This window comes from Ursus arctos, unplaced genomic scaffold, assembly GCF_023065955.2.
Source record: "Ursus arctos isolate Adak ecotype North America unplaced genomic scaffold, UrsArc2.0 scaffold_1, whole genome shotgun sequence".
Classification (NCBI taxonomy): domain Eukaryota; kingdom Metazoa; phylum Chordata; class Mammalia; order Carnivora; family Ursidae; genus Ursus; species Ursus arctos.
This window is the reverse complement of record NW_026622763.1, coordinates 4,430,899-4,457,201: the sequence shown is the minus strand read 5'-3', so window position 1 is coordinate 4,457,201 and position 26,303 is coordinate 4,430,899. Positions and strand designations below refer to the sequence as shown.

General features: G+C 36.6%; 1 protein-coding gene across 9 annotated transcripts in view; it reads right to left on the bottom strand.

Moving 5' to 3' along the window:
• The window catches only part of WDR33 (WD repeat domain 33), a 108,334-nt gene that overhangs the window by 39,309 nt on the left and 42,722 nt on the right, over positions 1–26,303 (bottom strand). For 6 of the 9 annotated variants that reach the window (XM_026510220.4, XM_048214597.2, XM_057316925.1 and 3 more), the window contains exons 2-7: positions 23,731–23,957; positions 22,189–22,257; positions 21,518–21,622; positions 18,900–18,995; positions 18,561–18,712; positions 16,764–16,861 (exon numbers count right to left, since the gene is read on the bottom strand). In XM_026510220.4, coding sequence (XP_026366005.2) covers positions 16,764–16,861; positions 18,561–18,712; positions 18,900–18,995; positions 21,518–21,622; positions 22,189–22,257; positions 23,731–23,934 — 724 coding nt within the window. In that variant the 5' untranslated portion in view covers positions 23,935–23,957. Of the gene's footprint in view, positions 1–259; positions 6,845–6,872; positions 7,548–13,902; positions 14,211–16,763; positions 16,862–18,560; positions 18,713–18,899; positions 18,996–21,517; positions 21,623–22,188; positions 22,258–23,730; positions 23,958–26,303 lie in introns of those variants that run through there. The other 3 variants (XM_057316932.1, XM_057316936.1, XM_057316928.1) reach the window with 3 other exon arrangements.

Sequence of the window (26,303 nt, the reverse complement as noted above, 5' to 3'; positions counted from 1 at the left end):
TGCTCATCAAGTTATCAACTGACCTAACTAGAACGAGTTAAAACACAGCCACTAGTTCTCAGGGAAGACTCAAATTGTTATCTATTCAAAAAGCAAACAAGCAAGCAACGAACAAAGGAAAAAAACAGAATTTGGGGGACAGCGCAAGAGGAATGGTGGGATTGCAGTGTTGCCTTAAGGGATTACGGTGGTTCTGAGATGACAGTGGAAGTAAAGTATGAGGACTTGTACAAACACAGCTTTAAAAAATAAGTCATAGTTCCAGTTCAATGTTATTTATTTAAATGTGGCTTACAATACATTTAATTTTATCAGTGACACTTCTAATCCTAAGAACCCTTACTGAAAATAGAATGATCAGGTGTAATATTCCATCCCAATTCTTGATCTAGTCATGTCCTTTTAAACCCTTAATAATGCCTTTCCTAATCAGTTCCAAACTCCTTTTAAGTCAAAATCACTTCAAAATGTCAATTTCTTTACGCCAGCTTTCCTTGCACATATGCAACTTAGGCAACACATATTTACTTCATGCCTGCCACGTGAGCGGTGGGGTCTTCTGTGTACTTCTGGGACCCTCACAACAACCCTGTGAGGTAGGTATCATTAGTCCCACTTGACAGAGGAAGAAACACAAACTCAGAGACTGACTTGCCCAGTGGCAGAGCTGGGACTCAAAGCCAGAACTGCTGACTCTCAGATGAGTTATGACTGCCCCAAGTAAAAACTATGACTGTACCTAGAATTTTGGAGCAGCTGCAGAAGAGTTTCAATAAAAATAAGTTTCTTCTTCCTTGTCACTTACCACTATAAACAACAATTACACTATAATCTCCTATCATTAAATTTTGAAGGTAACAATACACAAAATTTACCCCTCCCATTTTATAGGGGAAAAAATGACATACCACAATTAGACCTGCAGTCATCATTAATTATGAAAATACATAGCAAACTGGTACTAATCTACATCAACCCTCCTGGTAAATGGATACTTATAAAGAAGATATAAATGCAAATGTACTGGTTATCATAAATAATATCAGAGTGAATTCTGTGGGGATCATGAAAGTGGGCTGCTGCACAGACAGATTTACTATCAAAACACAAAACCTTATCCAGGAACTTTACCAAGAGAAATGTACCACAAACCTACATGCCTAAATTATATGAAGACATGTCCTGGCATCTACACATAATTTAGACACTGATAAAAATGGTTATGTGGTAAGTTCCCTATCAATCTTGAAATCTGTGGTAACTCTGGAATCCCTTTTCCTATGCAAAAATATGTACTGTATTTGGTAAATAAGATCTAAATGATAGTCCAATATAGTGTGTTTAAAACTTAAAATGTACACGTTTTCCTGTGTGGAATGGTCTTTAGGGGAAAAACCTTATTTTGAAATGTTACTGTCCTTAGTTGTGTCCAAATCAACCATACTCTAATGCTACTACTGCTCTACCGAAAGCACCAAGATGTAAAAAGTTCTGCAATCTAAATCCTTAAAGGTTTTTCAGGATCTCATAAACACTCAAAGCTATCATATAGCTATGAAGATTTCAATGACCAAATATGATTATGTTTATTTATTTCTATAGGAAAATTCCAGAGACCAATGACAGATCTAGTAGTATCACACGGAGAAGACTGGTTTGCCTAGAATGTATTTTGTCTAACACAACTAAACATTTTGCACTCTCTCATCTTGTGACACTACCCAAATGTGCTCTAGAATTCTAATAAGTACCCATGGTTAAGTCTTAACTACAAATACAGCTTTTCTAGTTCTAAAACTTACTCGGTTTTTACCAAATGCAGTATTAAGGAGAATACCCTCAACTTACTATTCAAAATGAAGAAACAAAAGAAGCCTATCTATTGCAGTTTACTGTGACACAAATTTTGTTCTGAAGACCTCCAACTTTAGAGGTATCTCTGCACTTGTCTGAGCAGATGTTCCATAAATATCTGATTTTAAAAAGTTACCACTTTTAAAGTTACAAAAACTATAAAACTACCTTATTAATCATAGGGATAGTCTTCTGTGCACTATTAATATAATAATGCAGTGCTTATTCTAGAATATACATGAAATGAAAAGACTATTAAAAGTGATGATTTTAAAACAAAAATCAGCAATCAGCAGTAGTGCTCATGAAGACAGGAATGGCTATCTGACCCCCTCCACCATACCCAGGGCCTGGCACTTAGTAAGCAGTAATTGTTTGAATAAATGAATCAATGTAAATTTCCCCTTAATGGTCTTTGGTGAACATGACTGAGATGGACAGTGGAGCTATGAAAACATGGTCCATTGTTTGCCTTAAGTCAGTATGACAATTCATAAGCAATTTTTACAATTATTATAATCTTTAATTGTAAAGTATCTGACGGAGTTCTTAAGTCTTAAAATCTTTAAAATCCCTTTGGTAATCTGCTGCCTTGTATTAACATAGACAATACAGAAAATGAATAGCTGACTCTTCCCAGATGGAAAGAAACAACTCCTGAAGCACTACAAACCAATCCCTGGACACTAAATTTAGTGGGGTAAATCCTAGGATCCCCCAGAGAGACTAATGCAGAAACTCACACATCCTATTTCTTTTATTAAAAAGAACATGTTCTTATTTTACCCACTAACTACTTCTAGCCAGCTGAAAACTGCTATGCATGATATGCTTCCCAACTGCTCTGTTTTGTAAAAACATAACTATTGGTATCACTGTAGCTTGTTCCAGTGACACGCTCAATGTCATTGCCATTGAATCCTGACCTAACACCATCCGCGCCCCACACCCCCCCACCCCCCGCCCAACTGGTTCCTATATATTGAGAAGTCAGTTTGGATTTAAATGCTTTTAAGAAAGTTAAAAAAAAAAAAAAAAAAAAAAAGGCAGTCCCTGACCGCTGAGTACGAATCTCATACTCATAGTTAAGTCTCGATGTTACTACAGACTGATCTGACATTTACAGCTAAACCATTCTGTTCTCCTGATCCCACAAGACAACTCTGTCTGAGACCAGGATGAAGTCAAACAAAAACAAGGTCACTGTACAACCCACAAAATACCAAACATCTCTCTTGTGCTAAATGAGTGACAGCCCTCACTTCCTTCAACTCTCCCCCACATTACCCAAAGCCCAAATCCTGCAATATAATCTTTGTAACACCCTCTTACTGAGGCACCCCACAGTTCTCCATGGTCTGTATTCTTCGCTGCAGAGAGTGATAAATCTAACTTTTTCAATTACAAGTGTGTTCCTGGTGGTCTCTGAAAGAAGGGTACTGACATCTGTAAATACTAATGGTGAAATAAAAATAGACTATAACCTCTAGGGTTACAAGAGGACTCTAAAATATGGCTTATTAATACACATCTCACAATTCACAGAGAGGGCAGCTCTGGGTAACTTTGGTACAAGGCTTCTTCCATTGTGCTTTTAATATCAAGACCATGCTAAAATGTGTTGAAAGTTCAGATAAAATAAAAGGCATTAATGACAATCACACTGAAAATTGTTAAGGCATACAGGAAAAGCCCATCTAGCAATGTTAATTAGGAGAATGAGCAGGAGTTGTTCCCCAAGAGTCATTTCAGTGGGAAGCATGCTCAAGTGTATGGGCTATACTCAAATGCAGAAGTATTTTAAAACAAGGACTCCAGGAAAATACCCAACAATAAAGACAAAGGTATAAAGAAAAGGTGGAAGAGGGTGACTTTTTCTTTAAATAGTGTTCACCATTACTATTGGAAAATCTGGATAACAGGCTAGCTATGAGAGGAAAGCAAGATTTTAGTATATATTCTTTCACTGAAGACTTTTTTAATATGCAAAATCTCCGACTTTGCAGCTGAATGTTATTTTTGTTAAGTATGAATCACATCAGAGGTATAAAAACCAAGAATGCCAACTTAGAACAAACAAGTTTTTACAACACAAATCTACTAGACACTAGTATGAACATTTTGTAAAAGAAAAAAAACAGTATTTTAAAGCTAAGCTATTCATAACTCTATGTTTAACACAGGAGTTAAAAATTAGAAGTCCTGAAGAACTTGAGGGGAATAGTAATTTTTTTAAAAGCCCTTCTCTGCCCCAAAGATAAGGCAGAAAACACCTTTCTGTCAACTGTATAATCAGTTTCTTAAAAACCTATGAAAATAAAGCACCCATTACCTACCTTTCAGATAAAACTGAAAGATTTTCATGTCTAGAGGGTGGGGACATGGGGTATATATGCCACTTCCCCAAGTACCTATTGTGTCCTTCCTGGATCTGGAAGGTTTAGGTTTGCAGTGTCACATAAAAGTCTTTGTCTTCAAAGGTACTTAATTTCTTAGAACCTACACTGCGTGGGAATTTTGGTTGAGAGAGAAAATATTTTCATCACCACTGCCCTCTATCTTGTAGCACATAAAGTATTATATATATTACAATCTCATCTCCCTGTTAGATAGGCATTACCGCTTACTTTTTATGGATCATGAAAACCTTGTTACTCAACAAGCAGGAGAAGCTATGATTTAAACTCATCTTGGGATGCCATGGTGCAATTCAAAACTATGACTTCAATATAACAATAAGAATTCGTTTTTTAAAAAATTATGTAAAAGCTTGTTGAAGATAATACGTATTATAGCAAGTAATGCCTGTATACCTTACAGTAGGAAAAGGAAGTCTGTGGTCTCCTTGAGTCCATGTGGTGAAGGAGGTATTAGATCTTTTGGAGAACAATGGACTAAATATTGTAAGTTACATTTTATAGTACGTATATATACTTTCACCTGTATTTGTATTAGGATATTAGAAGAAATCCAATTAAGAAGGATGACCTTTCCACTAACTCCAACCTCCTCTGTACATCTCTTCTAAAAATTTTTTTAGAAGAGGAGCTTCGTGGCCCAGTAAATTTTAGCACATTTAATTCAAATGTGATTCTACAATAATAAAAAAACACCAAAATGTTGACTACTCTCTCTTTACAGTGTAACTAACAATGTCAAGTTTTATCCTTTATGATGATCACAGTCCATGGTGTGCCTCCTCCAGGACTGAAACTTTCCTCTTTCAAATACCTTTCATCTCATACACATTAATATCCTAATACCTAGTTCCTAAATCAGAACTGTATCATCATCTTACTTCCACACTGTGGAAGGACAGCAGTTGGGTTTTTTTTTCCCCTTAAAATTAAGGTCCAGGGGTGGGCACCTGGGTGCTTCAGTCGGTTGAGCATCTGCCTTCACCTCAGGTCATGATCCTGGGGTCCTGGGATCGAGCCCCAAGTCGGGCTCCCTACTCAGTAGACAGTCTCTGCTTCTCCCTCTCCCTGCCACCCCCCAGCCCATGCTCTCTCTCTCTCTCTCTCAAATAAAAGCTAAAAAAGAAAAGATCCAGTGGCACCTGGGGGGCTCAGTCCGTTAAGCATCTGACTTGATTTCAGTTTCAGATCATGATCTCAGGGTCGTGAGATGGAGGGGCTCTTCGCTGGGTGTGGAGCCTACTTAAGATTCTTTCTCTCCTTCTGCCTCTCCACCATCCTCCAACTCTTAAAAAAAAAAAAAAGTCCAAGGGGCACATGGGTCGCTCAGCTGGTTAAGCAACCGACTCTTGGGTTTGGCTCAGGTCACGATCTCAGGGTCCTGGGATCAAGCCTTCCACTGGGCTCATGTTCAGCACAGAGTCTGCTTGTCCCTCTCCCTCCCCCTCTGTTCCTGCCCCCCAACACATGCCCACTCTCTTGAATAAATAAATAAATCTTCAAAAGAAGTCCAAAATATTTTTTTTTAAAATTAAATTTAAAACAGTTCATTCAAAGAGTGAAAGTGCTTTACAGTAACTGATTTAATAATTTCTCTGCTAGAATAAACCGAATAAAAATGCCTAGCAAATTTTCTTGAAGAATTTTTGTTTTAATAAACATTTTATTTTTACCCAGAAGACCCTTGGTAATAATTTACACTTCTAGACAACATTAAAACATTAAATCTATAAAACTAAAAATGTCCTCAAAAATCAAGTAATACACTTTTTAAAAATATAAATGGAATAGTTTCCATAAATTTCTAGAAAATGATTTCACCACTCCAAAAACATATAAAATATTAGTAACACCCAACTTCTACAGTATTTAACATTCAGGCCTACAGAGAGAACATTAAAACTGTGTACTGTACTATATGATCTCAAAAAAGCAGAATTTAAGTTCAGGAATCACTAAACTTACAGTGTTCCTTAATTCCTAATGTCTCCTTTAATATCATCCTATTTGCTCTCAGAATCACTTTATCGGTTGGGCCAATATCTGCTACATCCTAGGTAAGGATTTAGCTCCCACCCTTGAACAAACTCCACCAAAGACTTTTGGGCTCGAACAGGTACACTCCAGCTAGTCTGCTGTCAGCTGGGAAGTCTAATGAGATAGGGGCAGAAGGGGTGAATCAGGAGGCCCAAAGAGATGACATTAGGTTTCTGTATTTAAGTCTCATCCACTGGGACAGAAAATACATAGAGTTACAGTTTCCCCAAGACTCCTAACTTATCACTAATCCCTTACTCATTGAAGATGACAAACAGAAATAACATTCTACCAGAGTTATCACTAGTTCATCCAACTTTATTACTACATGGATTTAGAAATAATTACTGTGATTAAATTTGGTCAAAAGGAAAAAACCTGTTCTTCCCCCAGAGAAAAATAAATGCTGTCCCAATGAAAGAGTCTAGACACCAACGACCACAGTCTGCGGCAGTATGATGAGCTGTGAAGACTTGATTTTCAGTGTATTCAGCATTGCCATTCACCATGGTGCTTGCCCAATTCACCAAACATATCTGAAGCAATGAAAGAACTAGGGAAATGTTGGAAACGCTGCTTAAGGGACGAGGCCATGTATAGAGAATTTTTATTGACCACGGTAATCATTAAATATTTGATTCATCAAACAATTAAAATAGAATCTTTAAATGCTTCCATATGAGATCCTTTTTAAAAAGGCCAATTCTAAGTGTTGAATTTTTTTACACCTGAAAACATCAGAAAATCATAACAACTTGTTTAAACAAGTGATCATATTTATGGACCATCTGAAAATAGAAACTTAAACAACTGCAATAACTAATAATAATGGCTGAAAAACATTTAGATGAGAAAAGTAAAATACACTTCTGAAGGAACCACTTTTATCCTTAAATGGGCAGAAAGATGGAAGCAGGCTCTGAAATTAGCTTTAGAAATGAAATAATAGCTGACATTAACTGGACATTCTTTATGGCAGTAAATGCTTCTCACGAATTAACCTATTTAATTCTCACAACTATTCAGGAAGGTCAGTACTATTACTAATCCCCATTATACAGACGAAAAAGACACAGTAATGTGACTTGCCCCAATGTCCCATGACTGCTAAGGGCTAAACTATGATTTAACATCCAGGATCCAGAGCTTGTGACTGTAATAATACACAATACTATATCTTTATATACTAACTTTTATTGTGTTGCTTTTAGCAGCAGGAAACCAGTAAACGAAGGTAATCTGAAAAAATAATAGAACACAGTTTTCAAAAGAACACAGACAGGGCACTCGGATAGCTCAGTTTGATAGAGCCTGTGACTCTTGATCTTGGGGTCATGAGGTACAGCCCCACATTGGGAGTAGAGTTTAAATAAATAAATAAATAAATAAATAAATAAATAAATAAAGTTTTTTTAAAGACTTAATGTTTAATTAGAAAAAAAGAACAGAGGCAAGTCAAGGAAATTAAGACAGCTGTACACAAGGGAAAGGGAGATGAAAGAAACCACAAAAGGACAAAAAAATTTTGAAAAACAGTAGAGAAAAGGGAAATCAATGAAAATATCTTTGAATGTCTAAATTACCTAATAAAAGTCTTGCATGGGGAAAAGGTATGAAGGAATCTTTAGAGTGCTGCAAACATTCTGTATCTTCACTGACAATGACCACTATACATAAAGCTTTTTTTTTTAAAGGCACCAGTGTAAACTCTGAGAGAAAACTCTTTACAAAATGCTCATTATAGGGTATTATTGCCTCCACTGAAAATCAGTGGTTTGGAGTAAGTCATGCTAAAACAAATTTTTTTTTTTTTTTTTTTTTAAAGAATTACTGGAGGGGTGGTCAAGGAAATTATAGCCAAACCATAGGCAATCTTTTGAACTAGTCTTAAGATCATGGCAGAGGATCGTGGCTTTATAACTACATGACCGAAAGACCATTTCCAACCTAAGTTTCTACTGGATGTTTGTTACCAGTGAGGCAGTTCTACAGAGAGCTGCAAGGTTCTTTACTCAGCCTCTGCCCTATTTAACATTTTTTTATTAAGCTAGATGGTCTGCTTTGCAAACTTACAGGTGATCCAAAACTGGGAGTTCTCTAGATGTTAGGATTCAAAAAGAAACTGTGATGTTAAATCTAATGAATAGACATTTAATATGTAAAATTTTAAACAGATGTAAGTGTAAAGTCCAGTATTTAGGTTTTCAACTTCAACTGTATCATCTGCTAGAATGGTTTATGAGTTTACATAAAAACAAATGTAGGTTTTCGATGATTAGTGTGTATTCATATGGTGTCATGCCCTCTAACATTTAGTAAGAATGGATATTCAGAATGGTGAACCTTAATTCTTGACAAGAGATGCTCAGAATGGGGGAGGATCTGGAAATCATGAGAAAGAGTACAGGGAAATGTAGTATTCAACTTGGATAAGAGAGACAAGAGAAATTCTGTCATTTTCAAATATTTAAAGGATTATGTATGAAGGTAGGGTTCAATTTATTTTATATAGATCTAGAATACAGGGGGTAGGGAGGATATTAAGACATATTTGGATTTAATTATAGAAATTTTTTCCTATAGAAAGAAAAGAGAAAGAGCTGTTGTATGAGCTCTTAAGCTTTCCTTGGCTCAAATTGGGAGGTGTAGCTTGCCAGCTATCAGGAAGATTACAGAAGGCATTCCCTTTTCAGATGAATGGTTCTGAGCAGGAGAAAACTCTACCTACCCCTATTCAAAGGCACCATCCTTCCTGGTGTTCCCTAGGGACTAATACAGTATTTAAAAATATGAGCAAGTTAAAGCAGATACAATTCACTGAGCTAATAACCCAAGTAACATGTGATATTCTAAAACCATGCTAATAAGGGTAACGTTCTCTCAGAATTATATTAAAATACCTTCAAAGGGAAAAAAACAGAGGCTTCAGCAGATTGGCTTTGAGAAACTGATTACTGCATTTTGGAGATATTAAACTAGTTTATAAAACAATCCATAAAAAAGGATAAATTTTCCCCTAAAAACTACCCTTTTTTTTTTTTTTTTAAAAGATTTTATTTATTTGACAGAGAGCGAGCGAGCATGCACCCGAGAAGGGTGAGGGAAAAGCCGACTCCCCGCCAAGCAGGGAGCCCGATGCGGGCCTGATCCCAGGGTCCCTGGATTATAACCTGAGCTGAAGGCAGATGCTTAACCAACTAAGCCACCCAGGTGACCCCATTTCTTTCTTTAAAAAGAAAGTCTTATTCTGGGCTCTATAAAGAGATCATAGCACTGTAGGTGCTTCTTATAAATTCCTGATACGACTTAAATCAAACTTTTTTTTAAAGGTTTTATTTATTTATTTGACAGAGAGAGAGCACAAGTAGGGGGAGCAGCAGGCAGAAGGAGAAAGAGAAGGAGAGGGAGAAGCAGGCTCCCCACCGAGAGGGGAGCCTGACACGAGGCTCAATCCCAGGACCCTGAGACCATGACCCAGGCTGAAGGCAGACACGAAACTGACTGAGCCACCCAGACGCCCCTTAAATAATGGTTTCAAAATGGTTTTCTAGTATATCATTAAAGTAAAGGGAAAAACTGACTTAAAAAAAAAAATAACAGTATTTGTTTCGGTATTTCACTGCCCTCATTGACAAATAACTATTTTTGATGATACCATACTTTAATCTTATAAGGATCTACCTACTAAAAATGAAAAAGCCAAAAACATATTACATATTTATCTAATTTTATCACTCTTTCCCAAGCTCTGAATTTTAACTTTAAAAACTACCAAAGAGGGGCGCCTGGGTGGGGTCAGTCGGTTAAGCAGCTGCCTTCGGCTCAGGTCATGATCCCAGCGTCCTAGGATCACGAGCCCCACTTTGGGCTCCCTACTCACTGGGGAGCCTGCTTCTCAATCTGCAGCTCCCCCTACTTGTGCTCTGTCAAATAAATAAATAAAATCTTGGGGAGGGGAGGGAAGGGGAGGGAAGGGGAGGGGAGGGGAGGGGAGGGAAGGGGAGGGGAGGGGAGGGGAGGGGAGGAGGGGAGGAGGGGAGGATGGGAGGAAGGGAGAGTGAGGAAGGAAGGAAGGAAGGAAGGAAGGAAGGAAGGAAGGAAGGAAGGAAGGAAGGAAGGAAGGAAGGAAAAGAAAGAAAGAAGCAAAGAAGGAAAGAAAAACTATGAAAGACCTAGTTAGCTGGGAAGCTCTAAAATATAACCAGGTAACTAATTCATCAGCAAATGGAAATTCTGGCCTCACTCAAAATAAAGTGAAGCAGATAATTATAGAATAATTAATACAAAGATGCAGACTCTTTCTGAAAATCAAATGCCTGTATTATTAATCACAGTGGTTTGTCACTGTCAAAAAACCAGAATCTTTATATACAGGACTGTCTGGGAATTGCTCTTGACTCTTAATTAAAACACTATGACAACAGCAGTGTGCAGATCTGACATCCCAAGAAAGCCACAAATCTATTTCAACAAGTTTTTGCCATATTATGTGCAACATTTAAAATAAGTACAGAGATAGAACAAAGCCCATTACAAAAATCTGAAACAATTCCTCCAAAAATGTGAATGTACCATATAAAATGAATACTTCAGAACCCTACTAGACTATTTTCTTCAAATAATGTGCTTCAGAGTCTTATTAAGACTTATTCTTTTTTCTTCTCATAATATACTCAGATGATTCTTTACATAGGAGAACCTACCATAATCCAGTCTTTTCAGGAAAGCTGAGGGAAAAGAGCCTTAAAATAAATTCTTCCTCAAAATAAGGTAACACAGACAGAAAATCAGTGTCCATATGTAAAATGGGTTTACATGGTTGTTTGGATGATTAACTAAAATGCGCCTGAAGAGATTTTAATATTAATATTGCTGTGTTAGTGTGAAGAGTTATTCTAATATAGGCTATTTTAAAGGAAGCCGGGTGTTTCTGTTTTTTTTCTTGGGGAGAACAGATAGGATATTGTGGGATGTTTTGTAAACATTGTACAAGTAAAGTAGGTCCGTTAATCATAAACTATGTGGCTTGCCAATTCTACTTTAGTAAGTAAAATTATTTCCAGTAAAAAGCATCAAAGATTTTTACAACACTCAGACTTCATAAACATGTCTTCACACAGTTCAAAACATACTGCTGAACCAAAAGATCTTTGCAGAAGGGCTGATCTCATTTATTGAAGACCACAGTCAATACAGTAAGGAAGGGATACACAGAGACTTATCAGAAGTACTAATAATATTCTTTTTCTTAAGTTGTGTGTACTCAGGGGTTCATTTCCTCTCCATGAGTGCTATATCTGAAAACTGAAAACAGACCTTACCTCCTGAATAAGTCTCAGTATAACTCCTTATGTCCATGTTCTATTTACATAAACTAGCATGTATCTTATAACCCATTTAGTTTGAACTATTCATTGTAGTTTAATTTTTCTGTTGTTAAATATATCCTACATTGAAATCCTTTAACCTGCATGGACAGTTTTGTGGGGTTTTTTTAGGATTTTATTTATTTATCAGAGAGAAAGAGAGAGCACAAGCAGGCGGAGCAGCAGGCAGAGGGAGAAGCAGGCTCCCCGTAAGCAAGGACCCCCGATGCAGGACTCAATCCCAGGACCCTGGGATCATGACCTGAGCCGAAGGCAGATGTTTAACCAACTGAGCCACCCAGGTGTCCCACCTACATGGACAGTTTTAAAGACAAATGGTAAGGGGCGCCTGGGTAGCACAGTCGTTAAGCGTCTGCCTTCGGCTCAGGGCATGATCCCGGCATTCCGGGATTGAGTCCCACATCGGGCTCCTCCGCTGGGAGCCTGCTTCTTCCTCTCCCACTCCCCTGCTGTGTTCCCTCTCTCGCTGGCTGTCTCTCTGTCACATAAATAAATAAAATCTTTTTTAAAATAAATAAATAAATAAATAAATAAATAAATAAATAAATAAAAATAAAAATGGTAAAATGAACTTGAGTACCTAAATTAGTTCCTTCTACCTACACCCTTCTCTTCCCAAAAAACTCTATAATTCTGTCATCACAGCTCAGGAATACATCATTACATCCATGTTGATATTACTTTTAAAAGAGAAAAGAGCAGTTTAACATAGTGGTTGAGTACGAACTCTGGCCCTAAAAACCTGGGTTCGAATCCTAGCCCCACCTCTTACAAGCTACCTGACCATAAGACAGGTTTACCTAACTTTTTCGTACCTTGGTTACCCATTTGTAAAATATAGAACAAACAGTATTTAGCTCATAGGGGTTACCAGGAAGATTAAATGAAGTTATCACAACAGGGCCACCTGGGTGGCCCAGTCGGTTAAGCGTCCGACTCTTGATTTCGGCTCAGGTCATGATCTCAGGTTCGTGTGATCAAGCCCCACACTGGGCTCGCATGGAGACTGATTAATATTCTCTCTCTCCTTCTCCCTCTGTCAACTCCCCTCGCCCTCTCGCCCTGGCTCACACTCTCTTAAAAAAATAAAATAAGTTCTTAGAACATGCCTGATACATAGTTAAGTGTAATGTATCAGCTATTTTAAAACCAAGAAGGTAAAACAAAATGAAAGCGTGCTGAAACTTTATAAACTGGGTTCTTTGAAGAGCATTATGCTTCTCATTAAAGTTTACTTCAGTTTTCTTATTAATTCTGTGTTTTCAACCTCTCTCATGTACATTTTAGCTAGTCTTAAGTGATCTGCTTTTAACTCTACACAGATAAGACTACCTTTCTAACACTATCAAGACTCTTCTCCCAAATTCTCCACCATCTCAAGTGTGTGAAAATATCTTCCCTACTAAACTTTAAGAAGCACAAGGGGAGGTGTCATACCTTATAAAAAGATTCTTCTACCAATGGCAGCATACATATAGCATATGGTCATTAATTAAATGGATTTTAACGGCTCTATCTCACTGGAAGTCAAATGCATAAATATCAGTAAACTAGAGGCTCATTTAGATTCATGTACTTCTGGTGCGTAAATATTCTTTTAATCCCAACCCACAAATTAAGTGCTCTAAGTAATAATGGAAAAGAATAATTGTGTATAAATCATGCTGACTTGCATATATTTTAGTAATGAATGGTACACAATACTTCGCAGTTTTTCAGTATGTTCAATTTCATACCTATCGACCAATCATGATGTTTTGAGTAGTAAATCTCCTAACAATAGATCTGTGCTCATTTGAACCTTAAAAAATACTGATTACTTTCTCTTGTGTAACTTCTTCCTTTTCCAAAAAGCATGAGAACAATCTCAAAGGACACTAAAAAGCAACTATAAATTCTGCAGTCAACAGTATGGTATCATGGCTTCCGCCATGCATAGGGATCCTGTATGCTTACGGCTGATGGTCTACATTAAGAAGACATGATAGAGTGCTTGCTTCAGCATACTAAACATACAAAACAAAAAGAAGACATGATAGTTATCTTCAAATACTTAAAGGGCAGCCATGAAGAAAGTATAAACTTAATTTTTTGTGTTCCCGAGGCAGGACAAGTCATACAGAAGCAGATTTCTGATATAATGAAAGAACTTTCTAAAAATTAAAGCTACCTAAAATTGGAAAAAAAGAATCACTTGAGGTAGTGAATACTATAACATTAAAAATGTTTATTAGTAGAAAACTGGGTTTTAGGAATGATACAGAAAAGATAAGTATTTGATAAAGAGTTGAACTACATGATCGTAAACATCCCTTTCATTTAAAATGTTCTTAGATTTTCTTAATACTTAAACGCAAGAGATGGGGCTCCTGGGTGGCTCAGTTGGTTAAGCGTCTGCCTTCGGCTCAGGTCATGATCCCAGGGTCCTGAGAACAAGCCCCGTGTCTGCCTCCTTGCTCAGGGGGAGCCTGCTTCTCCCTCTCCCTCTGCTGTTCTCCCTGCTTGTGCTCTCTCTCTGACAAATAAATAAATAAAAATCTTTTAAAAACTACTTAAACCCAAGTTTTGGTCTGATGGACAACACTAACATTGTCCAGGAGTATGCCTCCTGGCCCAATGTTTCAGAGTCTGTGTAGGCTACTTGAACATCATCCATTCACAGAGACCAACTGACATTTTAGATGCTAGAAGGTCCTATCCCTATTTGTTTGACTTTGTGACCCAATTTTCTATGTATAAAGCTAAATTAAATTCACTTGAAATTTTATGTGAACAATTTCAGATCAGCCTTGAGACAACTGGAATTCACAAGTGAAGGATAGGAAAATTGCAACTGGTATCCCTGTTCTATAATCATTACTAAAATTCAGAGAATTTAGAAAAATGAGGAATGACAGAAAACGGATAATTGGAATGTAATAACCCATCTACTACATCAGACCTGCTATTAGAACTACTATTTGGGTGGTATAACTAACTTGGTTTAATATATTCATATTGGCCCCATATACTCACTGAGGTACTAAGAAAAATGTTTTTAAAAGGGAGAAAAAATCATGAGTAAGCTAAGCTAGAACATACATCCTAAAAGTACATGGAGATTCTGTACATGTTTGAAATTTCCAGAGCAAAAATTTAAATAAGAAGAACCCCCACAAAAAAATAAAATTCAACTCTCAAATAATATAGGCAGGATGCTGGTGTATTTTTTAAGCCATAGGAAGAACAAATAACAAATAATTAGTATCCATTTAATCTTATCCAAATTTGCCTCAACTCAAATGTGAAAATACTTAACTGCTAGAATATTTCACACATACACTCTAAATTTCAGAGGAAAAGTTCTTAAGTACTATTTAGAAACAGTTTCATTACCAAAATTGAATAACATTTCATTGGAATATGGAAGTGAAAAATGTTACCACATAGCAGGTTTTCTTTTATTTAATCCAAGATGCATAACAGTTTTATATAAGACTTCATAATTATTATACTCCTCCCTAGTCCACTGTAAAAATAATTGTTTAAATCCTTTAGAATTGCTTTTAATAACTACAATTATTGTGTTTCCTCTATATTTCTTAGGATTTTCAAAGCCTAGAAAAAGTTATCCATCTTAGATCTGTTTAACAGCTAAGACTTTCAGAGTGAGAAAAGCTGCAACATTAGCATAGCGTTAGGCTAGATTCTAGTCCTGGACTGAACCTGTTTTACCTTAAACATGTTCCTTAAGCCTGCTGGGTCATGATGCTCATCCATAAAATAACTCCAGCTGAATGATCCCAAAGTCTCCATCTAGTTCTGAAGTTGTATAACATTATAACATTCGTAGTGAGTCCTTTCCTTCAATGATAGGTACTCTATCCTCATGCTAGCTATCACCACACAGCACTGTGGGTGAACCCACACAAGATGCACAAAGCCAGAAACGTGTGAACAACATGATTTAAAAGAAAAAAAAACTGGCTTGAAATATGGGTTAAATATCAAGGGCATTTATTTTCTTATCTAGAAAGCATCAACACTACAGGCTGTAAATTAAGCTCTAGAATGTTGTAAAAATTCAACCAAGACTCTTGAACAGAAAGGAAAATCTCTGAATAGTAATTACTTGACACCCAGTGTCTGTGGCATGCATGTGCCTACCCAGCATTTATATGTCAGAGGAAGATGTAACTTTTATGGGATACTGGAATCAAGAGTATGGAGTGGAATGCACTCTTTGTTCAATCAGTACAAGTTCAAATTAAGCACTTGAGAACCCTATCCTTCCTAGTTAACAATGAACTAATGAGAGTGAACGTTTTTATTAATGTAAATGTTTGCTTCAATGTTTTATTACACATATAACCACAGTTAATTCCCTAACTCTGGCACCCACTGAATTCACAGAAATGGTAGAGATAAACTGTTAGTATTTCAACAGCCCCACTTAATCAACTCTAAAACTAAGTTAATCCAAGTAAAAATATGGATTTCTTTTCTAGGAGGGAGTAATTCATAGATATTTATAATTATGTAATCAATAAAAACAAGAAAAAATTTAGTAACAAGTGGGCCATGCAGTACACAAATGTGGTATACTGTTTAAAAAAAACAAAACAGAACACCTGCTTTCAGAAAGAGCAATAATGAGAAGTACTGATACCTCAGTTAATCATATTGTAAAAGGACTGACAGGAGAATGTGGGTTATCTCAACAAAATTTAGTGCCGTTACGTTGGAGAAACCTATGCTGGCTATAAAATAGGAAAAGGAATATAGCCCTAACGGATGAATACAGATAAGCAAGTAATTTGCAGGGGTGGCGGGATGACAGAAGAAGAGAAACACTTGTATGTAATTTACAACTCAACTCAAAGAATTCAAAGATATCAGGAGTAGTAAAAATCTACAAAATGACTGTGAACCAGAGTGTGTTCAGGTTTCTTTAAAGAGCCTGACTTGAGACAGTGTATATGTAAAAAAATTGAATGGAGATGTAAGCTGGTATTGTGGTATTGTGATGATTTAACCACAAATGCCTTCCCTATTTAAATATTCCAATCAGTACTGTTAGTACACGTACCTCGGAGAATTCTTTCCTCATGGCAACGAAGAAAGTCCCAGATTCTAACAGTGCCGTCATCAGAGCATGTAGCAAATTTATTATCCGTGGGTGAGAAACTGTTACATGAAGACACACAGCAGGGGAAAGAAGTCAGCATTTAACAGATTATCTGTGCTTCTCAGACAGGGAAAAATAAAAACACTGTGCTGCGTTATAAACAGGAGAGGGAAGTATTCCAACAGTGAAGAAGCCCTTAAAGAGAATGTCAGCTAACAAACGCATCTCATCAAAGAAGAATTCAACAGAGTAGTTGCTTCTTAGTTTTCAATCAACAATAGTCCGAGAACTTTACAAGTGTATTATTAGTACTAATGCTTCCCACACTTCCCAGAGTATAGTATTTCCTGTCTTACCAACGGAAAACTTGGAGCTGACTGAAGTGTAGAAACTAAATGAGTTCTACTTTTGCAATATTCCTTAAGCACTCTTATAAATCACAGAGGAATACCGCTCAAAAAATTAGCATCGGCTTCTGCCTCAGACGCTCCATGAAACGATAAAAACTAAAAGATTTTGGACAGGCTATTTAAAGACTAGTTGCTAAACACCCCTATATACGATGTTTCTCATTTATTTGAACGGTCTTTGGGAAATTCTCACACCTTCTCCCTGGCAAGCTATTCCATGAATGTTGCACCTTTTAGGGAAAACTTGAACACAGAGACATTTAGACTGTGTTTGAAGCCAAAGGTAATTTACTACAAAGGATTTTGCCATCTTTCCCTCCCTGTCATGAAAAACCATCAAGTTTCTCATCTATCTCTAAGAATTCTCTTGAACTTTTGAGTCCTGTAACAAAGAACAAACTGTGAAACTCAATGTACGGGCAGGACACTAAAGCACAGTTTTTGCAGAAGCATGTTTTTCCAACAATTTTTGTTAAGATTCTGAAAGTAGAAACAAGTGACTGCAGTGGATGATGTTTCTATAAAGATGTCAACCTCCTCCCACACATGGGCAGTACACCCGTAAAGAATGCTGCTTAGCTTTATTCTGAGGCTGCAGCAATTCTTCAGTCTTGCTTTCGAGATTTTTTTTTTCCAGTTTTACTATACATATCTCGTTGATATGTAAAAATATACAACTCACTGAAAATATTTAAACTCCACTTATTATACATTTGCATAACTGATGTTCTCAACAATGAATCAGAAGAAAAAGTCCTAGAGTCCTCTTGACAATGGTTTGCTTACAGTTTCAAAGCTTGAAGAACCCATTCATTACTCCATTAATGTTTGCCACATCCAGAGTTACTTGTGAGTTTTATTCCTACTATACTTTCCTTTTGAAGTCGTGGCATAACCAAGCCAACCAGGTCTTCACTTAAGCCTTTTTTCTTGTATTTTGTGTGAACTCTGAAGGTGTTTTCTGTAGGCTTTAGATTTTATTCAGTTGTATATTTAAAGACTGAATTCTTTATTTGGAATGAAAGATTCTTGTCTTACACAGTAGGTAATAAAAAGGAATAACGTATACACATTATTAACCATAAACGAAAAGAGAAAACCAGTGCAAAATGCGGCAGACAATACATCTCTAACATATTGCAAAGGCTGATATCGGGACAACACTACTTCAGAAAAGTGCCAGCGAAATGGTGACTGTGTGAAAACAAAGAAAAATATTGTGTTTATAGGGTGCAGAAAGTATCCCAGAATCTGACAGAGCCCATGCATCTCTGCACCCAGAATACACTTAGAGAATAATTTAACCATGACAATAGGGACTACAGAAAATGGTATATTGTGTATAAACCTGGCCTCTCTAATCGCCTCCTTATGTGCCTGGAACATCTTGACGTTGTTCATGTTCGACTGCCAATATTTCACATATCCTCCATGGTCTGCTGTCAACATCCACATGTCATTATGTGACCAAGTCATGGCCCTCACTGGGCTATCATGAGCCTGTGAAAACGTAAAACATTTGTAAATATTATATAAAAGAATATATGACAGAAGGCTTTACAGGAGCATATATTAACTCACAATAATTATTTGTCCAATTTTAAGTTTAAAATGCCAATAAAGTAAGTGTATCTCCAGTTCTTTACAGTACCAAAGGAGGACGCTACTGTCTGATGATTACTGTTACCTGTAATATTGTTTCAAAATTGAAGGTGAGTCCATTCCACAAGGTGAACTCTCCACTAGAAGCTCCAGTGACCAACCGTCTTCCTTCTGGAGTCCACTAGGGAAGAAAAAACAGAATCTTAGCTAATTTTTAACACACTTAGAAAGTATTTATAAAATTTCCAATAATCAACATTAAATAGACAATACTGACTTCCACTTAAGCATAGTTCAGATTTATGAGCAAGTATTTTGTCAGAAAATAACTTGTATTAACACAGCACAGGGAAAGCTCTAGCACCTTAGCTCATTAACTAAATTAAAAATAGTAAATACGAGTGCCTGGGCGGTTCAGTTGGTTAGGCGACTGCCCTCAGCTCAGGTCATGATGCTAGTGTCCCAGGATGGAGTACCACAGCTGGCTTCCTGCTCAGCAGGGAGTCTGCTTCTCTTTCTGACCCTTCCCCCTCTCATGCTCTCTCTCCTTCTCTCTCAAATAAATAAAATCTTAAAAAAAAAGAATAGTAAATGCACAGGGCGCCTGGATGACACAGTTGTTTAAGCATCCAACTCTTGGTTTCAGCTCAGGTCCTGATCTCAGGGTCATGAGATCGAGCCCCATGTCAGGCTCGTTGCCCAGCGCGGAGTAGCTTGGGATTCTCTCTCCCTTTCCCTTTGCCCCTCCCCTCACTGCCCATGAGTGTTCTCTCTCTCTCTCAATAAATAAATAAATCTTTAAAAAAAAAAAAAGTAAATGCATTAAAAGTACCTGGTTAAGTTACACACACCTACACACTTTTAAAGAACCTTTTGAGACCACATTTTCCTAGGATACACAGCAGGCTAACAAAAATAAAATGGTCAGTCACCAAAATAACTCGAAGAAAGATTACATGTGCTAGTGGACCAATTAAGGCAGAAAAGTTACTGGTGTTTTATGAAAAAATAAGTACCAATTTAAGGACCTCAGGATATCAAACTTTTCCTGGCAACTAAATGTATTTAACTAAAAATTATGACACACAGTTGAAAAATACCAGTGTGCTTATAGGAAGAGCAGGATGAGATCCATAAAATGAAGACTATTTGGTAAGCCTGGCTTCTTAGTGCTTACCTGCACATCATGATTTTGATTATTATTAATAAAATCCTCTTACTTTCCTAGTTTCTGTCATCTGCTATGGATCCCAAACAAGTAAATACTTAGAGGCAACAGAACTACAGGCACAGGACCCTGTCTTTACGTTTTGATACCTTGAAATTTGGACTATGTCTCCACTACGTGTAAACGTCTCCTGAAACCTTAGTTTGATCCCCAAATGAGAAATTTACCTATCTAACCAACTGTAACAAATACAATCTTATCCTTCTGTAATGTGATACAAAACGCTCAGATTTTATTCATTTCAAAACGATTTAATCTATTATGCTAAGAAGATAACAAAACTTAGCTGCACACCAACCCCTTTTATCAAATTCCCTGGCAAACAAAATTATACTACATACTGGCTGGTTCGACCAACAAAAAAGCCAATAAAATAAGTGGTTCTTTACTCATGTTTCTACTGCTTTAGGCCTCTGAAGCAAATAGGAGACCTAAGACTGACTGCAATATTTCCCCCAGACCTTTGGTTCTCTCTACTCTCTAACATACCTCTCTAATATCAGAGGACTTGCTTATTTTGCTCATTTGCCACAATGCTTGCCATTATTATCTTTTCTTTGTCCCATTTTTTTTTTCCAATTCTTATTTGCTTAACTCTATTAACTCTATCCTACATTTCTAGATTTAATATACTGCTAACCAACAAGCACATTCTTACTTAGCAAACCACAAATAAAATGATTATACTATACTATTATACTATCACAAATATTAACTGGATGCCTGGGAGACAAAGATGGGAAGCCCTTTTATTGCAAACCCCTTCAAATTTTACACCATGCCAATCTATTATTTATTTAAAAATTATACTTATTTTAAATTTCATGCAAATGTATTGAGTACCTATTATGTACCTTTATGAAGCTAACAATTATGATCAACCATTGGTTTTTAGCTCTTTTCAGGTGTTTTCCTTACTAGTGACACCCAACAGTTTTCATTAACTTTGAAATGTTGCTTTCTAAACAGCAGCAAATGCCACCCTACTATTCAAGAGCAAGTCTGAGACCTGCTACAACACAGATCCATGGCCTGCTTAGAGAACTCTATGGAAATTGCAAAATGAGAACAATACAAAAGCAATACCTTACTAAATGTGAACGCAGTGTATAAATGATTGGGTATTCCAAAATAAAATTATTAGCAACATACCAATTTGTATCCCAGATCTAAGTTTAAAATAATTAAATTCTGTCCTGTTAAATATATGTACAGACTAACTCAGGATTAATTTTTTTTAAAAAATACCCAAAGAGGGGCGCCTGGGTGGCACAGCGGTTAAGCGTCTGCCTTTGGCTCAGGGCGTGATCCCGGCTATCTGGGATCGAGCCCCACATCAGGCTCTTCTGCTATGAGCCTGTTTCTTCCTCTCCCACTTCCCCTGCTTGTGTTCCCTCTCTCGCTGGCTGTCTCTATCTCTGTCGAATAAATAAATAAAATCTTTAAAAAAAAAAAAATACCCAAAGAATACTTACCCTAACAACAAATACTGGACACTTGACTTTATTTGTTGATGTTCGAACAAATTTTGTTGTTACTGCATTCATAGGATTATTCAACATCCCTATAGGTGGGACCAGCTACAAAAAGAGAAAATTGGGTTTTAAAAGCTCCTAATTACACATGGGGAATAAACCAGGGAAATAGCAAGGTAATTATTTCAACATTCAGAGACAAATTCAGGACTATACAGGACTTTCAAAAGACTATTAAGAGTATAATCAGTTTGTATTAGTTAAATGAAGAAAACTGAGACACAGGACAGTTAAATGCCCATTATTACTAAACAAACAACAAAACAAGTATGCAATTTTCCCAATTACTTCTCAAGGTCAACACAATAAAAACATGTTCACAATAAATCAAATTTAAACCTAACTTTCCGATCCCACAGACTCTGAGGTAGTGCAGTCTTTTGCTGGACACTTCTTTACGCCCCAAATCAAAAGTTCATACACCATTAAAGTAAAAGAAAGATTTTAATTAAGATAAAAAAAATAACCCATGGAGTACAGAGATATGTTATGTCTTTAGGAATGTTTTAATTACAAAAAGGTAAAAGGAAAAGTCCATGTTTGCATTTGAGATCACATAGTCCAAGCAAATGAGGTTTTACTAAGCTACTATAACATATCTTAATACTTACATCATTATAATAACCTGCATCAGGCTGAATTGCCCGCATATCTCTCTGGTCTCTTTGCCATATTCTATTCTGTTTAAAAATAAACAAATTAATTAATTAATATATGGTCCAATTATACTCAGTTTGAAACTAAAGTAAATATTAACAAAATGTAAGCTGCCAATAAATGGGGAGACAACAGGATTAAAACTTTTTCATTATGTTCTAAAACAAAGATAACAGTGGGTATCTTAAAGAGACTTTATCCTACTGACATTGTTTAGAATTTCCCTCCTCTCTTCATTCAACTCATCCCCAACCAATCATCCAAGACACTGCTAACCCCAACACATTCTCACTGACCATGCTTTTATAAAAGGAAAAAGGAAAAAATAAAATAAAATAAAAGGAAATAAAAGGAAAGGAAAAAGGATAAGAGATAGGCACAAGTCTCCAATTCCTTCAAAATCCTCACCATAAAACAATTCCTGGTATCTTGCCCTTGGTTTTCTTAATTCCTCTCAACCTCCTAGTTTTCCAACTGAATAACCTGGAAAAACCTAAATCTGTCTTCATCTCTGAATGAATCTTTTTCTCTTATGTGTCTACAACATGTAATTATCCACTATGCAAACAGATCTTTAACAACAGTCTCAGGTAAGAAAAAGCAAACAAATTTTCTTCATAGGAGGCCAGAGCAGATCAAAACCTGATTAAAGTAACAGTATTAGTAATGAAAAGCGAATTGCAGGGGCTACTTCCTAGGTGAAGACAAGTAAATAATTCAAAAGGGAGAAATAATCAAGCAGAGATTTAGGCAGATACCTACTTTGCCTTTAGCTGCCATGTCAGGGTTGCTTTCACCCTACGGTGTTTGACCATACAGAAAGTGAACCCCTTTTTTCTCTGACAGTAATAGCTATCTACCACCAGGGGCTTGAAAAATCAGTGTTCCTACAGCCAGTGTCTTGGACACACAAAATTGCTTTTCTGAAGTTGTGTTCTCACAGAAATATTCCTATGTTGGTAGTCTCTTAACATTTCAAATACACTGTGGGTTTAACAAGAGTTTTAAGGCTGGCCTTGGGATTAAAGTATCATTTTCTGAGATTTGCTGTGAACTTTGTTCTAAAAGTTTAAAACTATGGGATGCCTGGTTGGCTCAGTTGGTTAAGCTTCTGCCTTTGGCTTGGGTAGTGATTCCAGAGTCCCGGGACTGAGTCCCATGTCAGGCTCCTTGCTCCTCGGGGAGCCTGCTTCTCCCTCTGCCTGACATTCCCCCTGCTTGTGCTCTCATGCTCTCTCTCTCTCTGACAAATAAATACATCTTTTCAAAAAATAAAAGCTTAAACTATAAATTAGAGTTTAAATTTTATAATTTTTGAGAAGATGATTCATACATGCAGAGAGTAAGAAAGTACTAGTGATTAGCCTCATTTGAAATTCCACTTCATCCCACTAATTCAAGAAACAGAGTTATACTTACTACCCTGCGTTCTAAAAACTCTCCTATTTTTAAAAAGCCAAAAGTTTGGTCATCGGAAGCACATTAACTGGACTTACCTCCAAATACTTAATTACAGACGGATTATAGTCTATGGTTTTTCGGTTTACTGCTTTTCTCATCCGTTTTCCATCAAAGGTAAGCTGTTGCATTGCTTGCTGCTGTGCAAAATCAGGTCGCTTATAAAATAGTTGTCGAGGTGCTTGGTGTTGGAACCTTGGCATATGGAAAAAACGAGGAGGAGAACCAATTTCTGTAGCCATGGTGATGTATTCGTTCTAGGACACTACAGTAGGGAAAAAGTACTTTCACTACAAATATCAGCACTGCAACATTACTTGAAAACATTTTAAAATGAGTATTTTTTATACTTCTCTTCCATTTTCTAATAGGTATCATTTCTAGCTTTTAGTCAACATATTTACAAAATGAACTATTAGATTTAATGGCAGAGACCAGTTATACATCTGAAAAAGGCCAATTCACAGAGTAAGTGCTAATGAGCATTTGTTATAAAATTCAGCCTGGTAGAGGGAAAAACCACAATTTATAACAGCATGGGGTGAATGTGCTGTGTGTGCGTGAGGTGGGGGGGGTAGGGTAGAATCACTGAGAACTGCTCACATTTTTAAAATGAAATTTTCATTAGATGTTTGATGGTAAAACAAATATTTTAAGCTTATCATAAGACTCCATTTCATTTATCCAAGAGTCACAACAAAATTTTTAAATCCGACTTTTTTGTGCTTTTTACTTTCCTAGGAAAAACGCACAAAAAGGAATAAACTATCCTGTTTCATATGAATGCTAGAAGTATGTATATCTAGGGGCGCCTGGGTGGTGCAACCGGTTAGGCATCCCACTCTTGATTCCACCTCAGGTCATGATCTCAGGATCATGAGATCAAGACACACATCTGGCTCTGTGCTCAGCACAGAGTCTGCTTGAGATTGTCTCTCTTCCTCTGCCCCTCCTCCCATTCACACTCATGCTCTCTAAATAAAATCTTTAAAAAGAAAAAAAAATTTTTTTAAATAAAAGTATACAGATCTAATTTCAGGATCAAAGTACCACAGAACTGTATTTCTCAGTATGTGTATTTATATATTTATACAGGCAACATTAAGCTAACATCTAAACGGAAAAAATATTAAGAGCTTATACAGTTTTTCAATTTTAAGGCTCTCCAATTAAATTTACATTCCAATATTATAAATATGCATGATATAAAAACATATTTTAAGCACATTTTAAAAATCAGACTTTATTATAAAAAACACATAAAGGGTGTTAGTGAAAAAAATTTCCACATTTTTGTTTTGATAGCAGGGGAGACTGTACTCTGCATTATTTTTCTATAGTCTTACATCTGCCTTTCCTCATTTAAGACACTAAATAAGGACCTGAACAAAATTTATGATTTCCTTTGGATGAAAATATTCTTAGTACTACTACTTCATTCATCCTGTCACTTTAGTCTCTCCTGAAACCATTTCATAATGATAACAGAAGAGCCGGGATGACAGAAGGAACAAATAAACAACAACAAAAATAAGTAGTGTGATAAAATATACATTTAATGCATATCATTTCCACTAGTCTTGAGCAATCCCAGAAGGTTTCTCACAAATGTTAATTTATAATGAGATAAACATTCTTTCTCTTAGGGCTGTGTGTGAATTAAATTAGAATACACAAAATGCACTAAGCATTTGACTCTATAATGTTGGTAAAGGAATCTGTTTATTCAGCCATCACATGAATCCAACTAAGTTTCAGCATCCAGATTTCAACTAACAGCTTCAATTCGGATATCTAGGCCAGTAATTCCAAAAGGATGCAGCTTTGGGGCTCCTGGCTGGCTCAGTCAAAGAGCATCCAATTCTTGATCTCAGGGTCATGAGTTAGAGCCCCATGGTTGGGTGTACAGATTACTTAAATAAATAAAACTTTAAAAAATAAATAAGTAAAAATAAAAAGACATAGTTTTGAAAAGTATATCCTAAAATTACTATTCCTTTTACCTTACAATCATCAAATTTCTAATTTTATTAGAAAATCATCCTCATAGGGGCACCTGGGTGGCACAGCGGTTAAGCGTCTGCCTTCGGCTCAGGGCGTGATCCCGGCGTTAATGGGAGTTATGGGATCGAGCCCCACATCAGGCTCCTCTGCTATGAGCCTGCTTCTTCCTCTCCCACTCCCCCTGCTTGTGTTCCCTCTCTCGCTGGCTGTCTCTATCTCTGTCAAATAAATAAATAAAATCTTTCAAAAAAAAATAATCATCCTCATAATCTACTTTCTAATATTACTGATATCAAATGAGAATTAAGTTTTTTTACTGAAGTATGGTTGATCAACAATATTACAAAAATAACATTTAGGGGTTAATCAGTAGAGTATCTGACTCAAGATCTCAGGGTCTTGAGTTCAAGCCCCATGTTGGGTATGGAGCCTACTTAAAAAACAAAAAACAAAAACCCACATTTTTACACATAACAAAAGAGGCTTAAAAATTATTCAGCCAGGGGTGCCTGGGTGCTCAGTTGGTTAAGCATTTGGCTCAGGTCATGATCCCAGGGTCCTGGGATCAAGCCCCGCATCAGGCTGCCTGTTCAATGGAAAGCCTGCT